The 11,729-nt window shown below is 40.9% G+C and overlaps 2 protein-coding genes across 4 annotated transcripts; one reads left to right on the top strand and one right to left on the bottom strand.

The window, feature by feature from the left end:
- Positions 1-518: 518 nt before the first annotated feature.
- On the bottom strand, positions 519-2,590 carry LOC131082972 (ubiquinol-cytochrome-c reductase complex assembly factor 6). The gene is made up of 2 exons (XM_058023246.1): positions 2,364-2,590; positions 519-766 (listed from the first exon to the last, which is right to left on the bottom strand). The coding sequence occupies exons 1-2, from the start codon at positions 2,517-2,519 to the stop codon at positions 671-673; spliced, it is 252 nt and encodes an 83-aa protein (XP_057879229.1). The 5' UTR covers positions 2,520-2,590; the 3' UTR covers positions 519-670.
- TDG (thymine DNA glycosylase) lies at positions 2,536-11,717 on the top strand. Of its 3 annotated transcripts, none has more exons than XM_058023244.1 (10): positions 2,536-2,602; positions 5,057-5,205; positions 5,990-6,219; positions 6,692-6,761; positions 7,340-7,475; positions 7,555-7,637; positions 7,716-7,810; positions 9,294-9,465; positions 9,742-9,870; positions 10,366-11,717. In XM_058023244.1, the coding sequence occupies exons 2-10, from the start codon at positions 5,115-5,117 to the stop codon at positions 10,503-10,505; spliced, it is 1,146 nt and encodes a 381-aa protein (XP_057879227.1). In that variant the 5' UTR covers positions 2,536-2,602; positions 5,057-5,114; the 3' UTR covers positions 10,506-11,717. The 3 variants fall into 3 exon arrangements, with proteins under 3 accessions (XP_057879227.1, XP_057879226.1, XP_057879225.1); XM_058023243.1 differs by lacking the exon at positions 2,536-2,602 and adding an exon at positions 2,687-2,824 and having other exon boundaries at positions 10,369-11,717; XM_058023242.1 differs by lacking the exon at positions 2,536-2,602 and adding an exon at positions 2,688-2,824.
- The last annotated feature ends 12 nt before the right edge of the window (positions 11,718-11,729 follow it).

The following is an 11,729-nucleotide window of genomic DNA, read 5'->3' on the forward strand; positions in this document are numbered from 1 at the left end:
ACTGGGTAATGTGTCAGACTCTGTTTTTACATGTTAAACTTAAGGGACAACTGAGGATGAAGTCTGTGCTTTGTCCTGGCACCTTTCTCAAGTAAAACAATCCCAAACTTCCCAAGCTCTATGTACTATTCAAAACTGGGTTGTTGAGCCATCTTCACAGGACGGTGACTGAATCTTAAAGTTCCTAGTGCAAGTGTTGTGGTGATTCTATTTCCAAACTGAAAGGTAAAGCTGCACTTTCTATTTCAGAGTTTTGCATATTTACAGCTATCAAAAGCAACCATAGACAGTTGAAGATGCCCAAATGGAGCAAAAACAAATCTGATTTCAGTGTAATCTGCCCCATTTTAACTGAGATGACCAAACGGTAAGATTCCAGCCTTACAGTGGACCAAAGCAGATTTCCTGTCAGTGATACATCTGTGTCATGGTTTGATACCTTATTCTGAAGTATACTTAAAATGTAATCCAGATTTATGAACTCACAAGCATTTTGGCACACAACTGATGGGACAGCATTCACTGTATGTTTGTTTTTATTGCTGCCTGCAACTCTTCTCAAAGGAAAGCAAAGACAGGAGCACAGTATTTCACATATGTATTTCTGGAACTTAAATAGTTGGATAAATATTTTATCAGTTCTAGTTTTTACAACAAAAATAAACTCTGGTCAGTGTTGTGAAGTCTGAACTTCGCTTGATCTTTCTTTTAGACCCAACAGTTCAGTTCTCAGTTCTCCAGGCTTAGGAGGTATTTCAGGTATGCTCTATTAAAAACAGAGAAAGACATCAGTGTTGTGGCAGAGGAAAAACTAAACTCCCAAAACAGTAAATGAGCTTACTCTGCAAGAGCATGACAGCTAAACTGTGATTTTACCACCCTCTTTTCTGAGCAGAATATCATTCCTACATGCAAAACACCTTAAGAATTATTACCTTTTTGAAACTTCACTTATTTTATAGTAGCAAAATACAATTTGGAAAAAAAAAAACAAGATAAAAGGAAGAACAGACTGTTTTAAAGGAGCAAAGCTTATTTTTGCCATTAAAGTGAGTTTGGTAAAGATAATTGATAAATACATCAGAATTCTAGCACAGCTGAAGTTTGCTCACATACGCTTGGTGATAGAAGAAAATGTTTCACTGCTTCTACTGCCCTGATTTAGAAATAAGGCACTGAAACTGGAGTTAAAATTTTAAAAAGGCACCAGATAACATGACATTTCAAAAACTGCACCTCTTCAAAATTCATGCTACTTAAGAGATATAGATCATTTGATCATTCTGAATAAATATGTCGATTTGCCAGTAATGAAGACGACAGTAGAGACTACTAAAACACAGAAATTCTGATGTATTTATAAATGACTGAAGCATCATTGCTTCAATTTTGACCTGACAGCTCAAGCATGGTAATTTTTTAAACTTGTTTCCCATTTGAAAGTAGCCCAGAGAATTAAAAAACCCAAGAATATGTGAGCAGAAGGATGAGAGAAAGCTTTCAAGTCAGACCTCCAGGAGGCTAAACTAAACTATTACTATTCCTAGTGGATGATCTCATTTAGAGTTTAATTCTGTGACTGCCATTTTTACATCCTCATCTGTCATTATTTCTAATGTTAACTTTTGGTCACCTTCTTTTCCACTACTGGAGGAAATAAAGTCTGTTTTAAATCTAGTACAGCCCCTACTTGCCACTTTTGCACACACTTTTCAAAACCCAGCTTCCCACAGCAGAGACCCCTTCTCGACATGTGGTATTATGTCCACAGTGTCACAGTCACAGCATTTTTAAGAGTTGCAAGATCACTCTCTGGAGATCATCCAGTCCTAGCCCCCTTTCAAGAAGGGTCACCTAGAGCAGATCACACACGAATGTGTTCAGGTGGGTTGGAATGTGTCTAGGGAGGGACCTCCGTGGACAGGCTGTTCCAGTGCTCTACCATCCTCAATGGAAAGAAGTTCTTCCTCATATTAAGGTGGAACTCCTTACCGTTTAGTTTATGGCCCTTGCTCCTCATCCTGTCGCTGGTACCACTGAAAACAGTCTGGCACCACTCTCCTGGCACCCACCTCTGAAGTATTTATAAACATTAATGAGATCCCCTCTCAATCGTCTCTCCCAAGAGACGCCGCAGACCCTGTATCATCTTCGTGACCCTTCACTGGACCCGCTCCATCAGCTCCTTGTCTTTCTTGTACTGAGGAGCCCAGAACCGGCCACAATGAAATCCTGGCGGCCTGGCCAATGCCTCTGATCTCTGCTCACCGCCAGGCCAGAGAGCTCCCCGAGGCACAGCCTCTCCAGCACACCTTCCATCCCGCACACACCCCACCAGCGACTGGGACCCTCCCAGCACTTACAAGGTCAGGCCTGTAGTACCTGTGCACGACCTCGGCCCCCGCAAACATGGCCAGCATGCTGGCCGCCAGCGCCCGCAGATAGGTGGGCCACGGCGCGCCGGCGGGCATGGCTGCGGGGGCGGGCCCTGTGCATAGACCGTGCCGGACGTGCGTCATCCCCGGGGCCGTCAGGAGGGGGAACGGAACAGGGAAGAGGGTGCGAAGGCCCGCCCTTACCGGGGAGTATCGCGTCCGGCGGGGTGAGTCGCGACACATCGCCCGCACCTCGGCTCGGCCGCCCCCTCATGCCCCCCGCCCGGGGCGGCCGCGGCCCCGCCCTGCGCCCCCATTGGCCGGCATGGTCACGTGAGCGAGGCGCCCGGCCGGTCAGTGGGATCGTAGGGGCAGCCGGCGGTGACGACCGTGGCGACAGCGACGGGCCCGGCGGGCGCGCCCGGCATGGAGGGCCCGCAGCTGGGCAGGTACCGGCGGGCCGCCGCAGCCGCTCTCGGGCCTCGCGGTGGGGATCACCCATTGTCCTTCTCCTTTCCCGCATCCCGCGGGAAGCCGGGGCCGCCCTGTGGCGGCTGCCTTCCTCCCTGGGCACAAAGAGGGAGGAAAGGCGCTCCCGGGGCTCTGAGGCTCCCGGGCCTGCGGCTGGGGGAGCGCGGCGGCCCTAGGCAGCGTGGGCGCGATCGTGTCTCTGCCCCGAAAGGGATTTGAAAATTACTTAATACCTGGTTTTGTTGCAGTGAGCATATATTTTTCTTTTACCTTTTTCTTTTTTTCCTTTGTTTTTAGCGTGAACGGAAGGGGAGGGGCGGGGAGAGGAAAAAATAATGAACTGAAGGGAGGGGAGAGGAACAAATCACTACCTTTTCATGGTGATACTAAAAGTACTTAATTAAATGTTCTGTCATATGTATACATCAATACAAAAAATATTTCTGAACCCACGCAAGAAATCTGGCCTAAAGTATATACAAGTCTGAAAATCAGCTTTTTTTTGGTTCGTTAACTGTACAAGTATTTTAAATAAAATGGAACTCGTCTAGCAGAGGGTTTAAAGTATTCCCTATACTCAAAAAATCTCCTATAGCTTCGTTAGGCAACTTCCCTGGAATCTGACAGATGTATGTTCATATTCTCCTTGTTTCAGGATAGATATCTGGGTTAAAATTAGTGTCTTGATCACAAGACTGTGGGTTTCTTAAAAATCCAGTGTGTAGTAGGGACTGGTCCCCCCTTTTGAGAAATTTAAAATCAGAATCATTTAGGTTTGATAAGACCTCTAAAATTGTCAAATCCAGCCATTAGCACAGCACTGCCAAGCCCACCACTAAACCCTGTCCATAAATTTACACATCTGCAACATATTTTAAATACCTCCAGTGTGGTGACTCTGGGCAGTTCCCTGGGCAGCCTATTCCAATAGTTGACAAGCCTTTCCATGAAGAAATTTGTCCTAATATCCAATCTAAACCTACCCTGGCACAATATGACGTAATTTCCCCTTGTCTTGTCACTTGTTGCTTGAGACCAACCCAGCTTCAACCTCTTTTCAACCTTCCTTATCATTGTGGAAAATTATAAGGTCACCCCTGAATTTCCTTTTCTTCAGGGTAAACACCCCCAGCTCCCTCAGCTGCTCCAGACCTTTCCCCAGATCTGTTGCCTTTCTCTGGGCATGCTCCAGCACCTTCCTGTAGTGAAAGGCCCAAAACTGAACATAGGGCTCAAGATGTGCCACAAGCAGTGCCAAGTCCAGGGGGACAATCCCTGCCCTGGTCCCACTGGCCGCACTATTGCTAACACAGGATGCCATTGGCCTTCTTGGACAAATATCTCTATATCTAAAAATTATTTTGTGTTTTTAATTATAGCTCTGAGATGATAAAATTATTTCCTGAAAATCTGCTGTTCACCAAGTCCTTGCTATATATTTGTGAGGCAGTAGAAGCTATGGACAAGAAGGTGGCTGTGTAGATAGAAGGGAGTGACAGAATAAAGTAGAAATGGGTGTGAGGGCTGTATATGACTAATAAATGTGTGGAGAGAGAGAACTGTCTATGGAAAAATGTCTTTATGCATAGGATCTCTGTATGTGTGAACACTGCCATATGGAATAAGTGCAACACTTGTGTTGGGATCCAGTGTGTGATAGCAGGACAACATCTGCCACACAATTTGTTAAAGCTGTTTAATAATCTGCATAGTGGCAAATCCTGTGTGTATTCTTAATGCTTTATAGCCCTGAATGATTCATCCATTCTGTATCTTATCAGATCAAGCAACTTTTTTATCAACCACATGAAAAAGATCTAAAATTTAGGGAACTTCTGGAAGCCCAGAGATCTTTAGCTCAACATGCGTTATAAATTGTTGGTCTGTTTGATAGACAGTTTGCTTTGGAAATATGTGCTACCATGATTTGACAAAAAAAAAGAAAAGATAAAAGCTCTATTCTGCCCTTACGAATGCTGTGTTAATTCCACATCATAGCAATTACAGGAGAACTGTGCTGTTAATGTTGGGGTTAACTGATACCAGCTAAGCAGCTAGACTGCTTTGATGTTGTGGGTTAACAGAGTCATCAGAGAATGTAAGTGCAGTACATGCCAGCCTTGATAAAGTTTGACCTTTACATTCTGTTTGGTACATCGGTAAGTTTCTAAATTGTTGATAAATTATTTCTTTCTTTCTTCCTCTCTAAGATACTGCGCATATCTTCAGCAAGCTCAAGCATTTTACTCGTTTCCATTCCATCAGAGGATGACTGCAGTGCCCACCATGGAAATGATGACTGAGCAGCCAACTCTAGAGGGCATTCCAGAGGCAAACATTGCTCAGGAGCCTCCAAAAGGTAGCTTGACTGGGCTATGCGAGTGAGCTGAAGTAAGAGTGAGTGATTGGGAAAAAAATATTGCTCTTAAATTGCTTCCTTGGACCTATTGGATTTCCTTTCCTTGATGGTCAGTGCAGAAGTATTGATTAATTGTATTCTTTAAGAAACATGTTCTAACAGACAATTAAAAGAGAGGAAGTAAATGGATGTGAATATATGCACATTGTTCAGTCTCACATAATTATCTTGTTCCAAGAGAAGTAGATTTTTTTTTTTCAATAGGTAAATGCATTATCTTTGCTGAAGTAGTGGGTTTTAGTATTGTGTTAGAGAAGGTTTTTTTAAGATTCTGGCTTCAAAATACCTATTTTTTAAAACTTTCTGCAAGAGAAGTACAGTATAATTTATTTGAAATATTTTTGTTTGAATGGTTGCTTAGTTTGTGTAGTAATCACAGGTAGGGAATTGGTTACTAAGAATTGTTTTGTATAGTGTGGCTTATTTAAATAAAGACTTACTGTTGGAAAGTGAGACTGTTCTACAGCTCAACATTATTAATGAACATAGAGAGAGCAATCTCTGGGTGGTCATGTCATGGCCAGTGCCTGTGCTGCCTGAATCTCTAAACTTTTAAGAGCCAGAAGATGAGAAAGCTTCAGGTGTGTTGCTTAAATTAATTAATTTTGAAGGTAAATTTACCTCTTTGCCTTCTCCTTGTGTCCATACATTTAGCTGAGTCTATTTGAATATCCACACTGCAACATGGGAAATGTACAAAAAGAGTATTTGTTGTGTGTTTCAGAAGTTAAAAAAGGGGGAAGGAAAAGAAAAGCCAAAGCAACTGAGCCAAAGCAACCCAAAAAGCCTGCTGCTAAAAAAGAAAAACCAGCCAAGTCCAAAGGCAAACAAGAAAAGATCACAGATACTTTTAAAGTCAAAAGAAAAGTGGACCGTTTTAATGGTGTATCTGAAGCTGAACTTCTGACCAAGACTTTGCCTGATATTTTGACCTTTGATCTGGATATTGTGATAGTGAGTAATTCAATTTCAAGATTAGGTAGAAAAGTCCTGTATTTACTTGTTATGATTTATATTCTTTCTGCCTACTCATCTATATTGCTTATATGGCAAGATCTTGCAAGATAAAGTACATAAACTTTCCTGTGTGTAGAGCTGCTTTGCATTTTATGTTAAAACTTAGTCCTAATTTCTGAGGAATCTAAGGCTCATGTTTAGTACAGATTCATGAGAGCCCATAACTCAGTGCTTTATTTCCTGGAAGCTCTGCACCGTCTGAGCTGCTCTTTTGACCTTGCACATCTGAATGAGGCACTGCTGCAAAATTGTTAGGTTTTTTAAAAAATGATGGAAGGTGCCATTAATACATTTTTGTTTATTAACAGTAACTTTGTGAGAATTGAATAAGCATCCTTACTGTAACTTGATTAAATTCTTGACTAGCAAGCCATGTTGTCATTGTTAAAATGGACTGCTGTCTTTGTAGATTGGCATAAACCCTGGCCTGATGGCAGCTTACAAAGGACATCATTACCCAGGACCTGGAAACCATTTTTGTACGTTTTTGTTTTTCTTTCTTCTTTTAGCATTTGCAGAACTTTATTAGAACTTGTGGCATTTTAACTAAACTAGTTTCTTTTTGTTTTTCTCCTGGGTTTTGGTTTGTTGGTTTTTGGGTATTTTTTCTTCAGAGAGGGATTTTTGTATGCTAAATATGAGTTCAAGACAGCAAGTTCTGTCAGAGAGGCCCAGTGAAAGAAGAAGCAATGGCAAATTGTCAAAGAAAGCTGAAACATAGTATTTGCCACACTCTTTCCCCCCAAATCCATATTGATCGCTGCTTAAATGAATCACAAAATCTAAAGCTCTGTACTGAGCTTCTAGAATAAAAGACTGGTTTGCCTGATCATGATAAGGAATTCCTGTTCACTGGGGCCTTCGGAAGAGGTAAAGTAATATTGACTACTTTAAAACTTTCTGGATAGGTCAGTAGTCTTCCCAAATTAACTGATACTTTGTTAAAATAGATTCTTCCTTTAGCATTCCAGTAGTGCAGTAGTCAAGTGGAATTTTTTGGCTCTGTTTTCTTTTCCTTGGAAAAAGGTAAATGCATATCTGTCTTCCTACTTCACAGGGAAGTGTCTGTTCATGTCTGGTCTAAGTAATGAACAGCTGAACCACATGGATGACCACACCTTGCCACATAAATATGGGATTGGATTTACAAACATGGTTGAAAGGACAACACCTGGAAGCAAAGACCTCTCCAGGTAAGACAATAAAAGGAAATATCAGGCTTGTTATTGAATTAATAGTTGTGATTATAATTTTGAGTATTTTGTCTTTTAGCAAAGAGTTTCGGGAAGGAGGGCGAATTCTGATGCAGAAGCTACAAAAGTATAAACCTCGTATAGCAGCTTTTAATGGAAAATGTGAGGAACTTATACTTTTAAATGAATTTTTTTCTGCTGGTAGCTTTTTTTTTCACTTACCTTATATTTTCATTTTAGGTATTTATGAAATTTTTAGTAAAGAAGTATTTGGAATTAAAGTTAAGAACTTGGAATTTGGACTGCAGCCACACAAAGTGCCAGATACAGAAACTGTAAGTATTGAGACTGAGAAACAAAACTAGGGCACTCCATATTGATTATTTTAAAATTAATGAAATCTCAGGCTTTGCACACACTTAGGGTTGCACCAGTCTGACCAGAGTACAAGAGGTGTGAAAGGTTTTTACTTAGAGAAAGGGGAGTAGTGCAGTTTTTGACACATCTTTAATGCAGCTTCTTCAGCCTTGCAGACTTCTTTTGAGAAATGGCTTGTTATGGTTCGTAGGTTGGTGCATTCTCTGAGGACTGCATAAAATACAAGTAACACGTGCCTGCTTTTATGATAATTTTCATCTGATCCCGTGTCCAATTCCCTGGGTATTTGTATTACTGGATTTTGATACTGACCGTAACCATGCCACAGTGCCACAGTGGGGGAGAAAGAACAGCAAGTCCATCCTTATGCTACTGCACGTGACCCTTCAACATTGCTGGATCTTGGCATGCCCAAGCTTTTCTGTCAGACTGGGTTTCCTTAACTTCCTGCAGTTTGAAGTTAAATTGGATGCTTAAGATAAAACAAGCAATTTGATGAAGAGTGCATTAGTCATAGAACTCTAATGCTTGAAAATATCTCAAGAGACCAGCTATGTATCATTAATAATTGGATTGTTTAATATGTTCTTATAAATAAGTTTGAGCAAAGGCGATTACACTGCTTGCCAAGGTAGCTTATTCTAAAGCTTCATTATCTTGTCATTTCAAAAGTTTGGATTGTTTTTCTTCTTATTTCTATCCTCAATTACCTGTGCTGCAAGTTTCAGCTGCCTTTCTCTAAAGGTGGAAGTGTTGCCATTAGAGCCTGAAGAATCATTGGATAAAATATTTTCTCCTTAGGTAGCCCTTAAGGACTTCTACAGTAGATGTATTTGTAAGAAAAATAATCCCCTTTACTGGTACTTGTTCATAAAGACTGCATGATAATAGAAGTATTGAATACAGTTTGTTTTTCTTAAACTAACTTGATATCTTTAGTTAGGGTTGTAGGCAGAGGTAGAAACACTGAAGCTGGCTCCAACCGCACTAACAACAATTTCACACCCTGGTTTACATCATGCAGATGCACTTCGCCAATAGGCCAGGCTAATTAACCTGTGCTGCTTCCCTCACTGCTTTGGGATCTTTGCTTGCTATCATGTACTCCTCTATGCCTTGGCTCAGAGCTCTGCTTGTTCAGGGAGTTCTGGAGTGTGCTCTGCTCTCTTGTAACACACATGTTGTTGCTTCTCCTGCAGCACATAAATAACTGGTGAAAACTGTGCTCACTTAGCAGCTGGTAATCAGCCTTGTCTTCAGGGCAAGACAGATGGCTAGCCAAGAAAAATGAAAACTCATTTTAGCCCCTTCCACAACCACCTGTGGCATTAGTTGAAGTTTGTACAAATAGTTAGAACAGTTAAGTTGTTCTGAATGCACTAAGTATTAACTCATAGCTCAGGGATCAGTAATGCTTTTTTTCTTGGTCTTTGTCTCAAGCTCTGCTACGTTATGCCATCTTCCAGTGCAAGATGTGCTCAGTTTCCTCGGGCACAAGATAAAGTCCATTATTACATTAAGCTGAAAGACTTAAGGGATCAACTGAAAGGCATCGCACCCAACATGGAGGTCCAGGAGGTGCAGTACACGTTTGACTTGCAACTTGCACAAGGTATTGTTTTTATTTTGTTAACACTTCATTAAAACGTAATGTAGTGTACAATACTAACAGTTTCCCAAGCAGAAAGTAATAAAGAATTTTTTAATGGGGAGATGTGATTCACTAAACTGTGTGGTATAGAATTATAGATTCTGTTCTCTGTAGTACAGCCTACATTTTTTAAGGAGAGCAGGTAGAATCTTGTACAATTTGTGGCTTTTCTGATAAAAGTCCTCTTTGATAATTTTTATTCTAAATATTAATGCTTGAGCTGTTCTGTTTGTCCAGAGGATGCTAAAAAGATGGCTGTCAAAGAAGAAAAGTATGACCCAGGCTATGAAGCAGCGTATGGAGGAGCTTACTGTGACCGTGCGCTGTATGACACTGACCAGTGCAGCTTGTCTTCAAATGGAACTGGTAAAGTGCTTGGGGCATTCAGTCTGCAGCCATTGCTGGGGAACAAAGAGCCTGTGGTGGCAACTGCTGTTACAGGGCTTGCAAGGATCTTTCAGGGGTGAAGAGATAGATGAAATTGTTGACTTCATGATCAGAAAGCTGGATTTATTGATTTATGATATATGTTACATTAAAACTATACTAAAAGGAATAGAGAGAAAAGTTCAGAAGCTTGCTATCCTAACAATAGAAAAGGACAAGAATAAACAAAGGAGCTCTCTCTGACTCTGTCCCAGAGAGAGCTCGGCCTTTGATTGGCCCTTAATTGTACACATCCAACATGGGCCAATCACAGGTGCACCTGTTGCATTCCACAACAGCAGGTAACCATTGTTTACATTCCCCTTCTGGGGCCTCAGCTTCCCAGAAGGGGGAAAAATCCTAAAGAAAGGATTTTTCACAAAAGATGTCTGTGACAAACTGCCTTTAAAAATTGTGTGATTTTTGTTTGTTCAGCAGGAAGCAATCCACAGTACTGCAAAGGCTCATCCTTCAGTGAGGTTCCTAACGGACAGTGGATGACACAGTCCTTTGCAGACCAGATTCCAGAGTTCAATGCTGTTATGACACAAGAAAAGGAAGGAAGCAGCATGTAGGAGCTGTTTCTTCTTGGCTACGCACACATGCTGCAGTTTTAATGCAGTGATCAAGATTGGTACCTCAGTTCTCCAACTGAAGCATCTGAATAGTATTTTATTTCCCCTAGTTATTTTATTGTAGTCCAAAGTAAGTGTGTGGTAGGCTGAAATCCACGAACTAGATAATTTTAAGGAACTGTCCAAACTTTTTAAAAAAAATTGGCCCCTTTTTGTATATGAGTTTTATATTTAACGTATACCATTTCTTCCAGTTTTAACAAATTGCTTTCTCATTTCTGAAGATTTCTTTGGGGTGTTAATTTTATTCCATAAATGGCAACGTGGTAGGAACAGCAGCAGTATACTTTTTACTGATGCCTCAATATTTGGATATCTCTTAGTATTTTTATATCCAGAGGAGAAAATGGAAAATGCACCCTTACCTTGTGTGAAACAGTGTTTTTAATCATGCACAGTTAAGGAAATAGCGCTTTTTAAGCCTGCCTTTTACCGTCTTAAAAAGCATAGAAAGTTGTGTTCTGCAGCTATTGGTGCTGTCTTCTGGGTGGGATGAGAGAGCTCTTTCTGTTCAGTTAGTGTACCATAATTAAGGATGAAGGGAGTGAAGACATAATCTCAAGTCACAACACTGGGGAGGAAAACTTGTGTCACACAGGACAGGGCCTAAATATTCTAGCTGAGATCTCTTAGGATAAGGTTTCTCTACCACTCCATCTCTTTCCCCCTTAAATTCCAATGTAAGGAACCAGAATTGCTTTTATAAAAAAAGCAAAAACAAAGAGCAGTGGTAGTTCTTGAATTCTGTGGTATTTAAACCCCATCATTTCCATAAAGTTAGTCCCTTTGCCTGACCTTTAGCAGGAGACAACCCCTTTGAATGAGACAGAGAACTGAAAGACTGCTTTGTCTTTAAAAGTCATGTACAGCTATGTTATTTACATCATGTACAATTAGCACTGGGTGAAATAGATTTGCAGTTTAGCAGTTTTTAACATTAAGCTCTCTTCAATCTGTCCTACCTTAGAGGGTCTTCCCTTTATTCCACTTAAAAGTTAAAAACACTAAGTTGAATACAGGGACAGCAGTTCCATGAATAAGTTGTCTGTAGAAACTATAACTCTCTTCTGAGGAACTTGCCTAAATTATACACATTTTTGGCCAATATTAGTGACTGAGAAAAAAAAAAATTCATCCTGGTGCCTAACTCTCATCTTCTTTCCT

Source organism: Melospiza georgiana, chromosome 4, assembly GCF_028018845.1.
Source record: "Melospiza georgiana isolate bMelGeo1 chromosome 4, bMelGeo1.pri, whole genome shotgun sequence".
Lineage (NCBI taxonomy): Eukaryota > Metazoa > Chordata > Aves > Passeriformes > Passerellidae > Melospiza > Melospiza georgiana.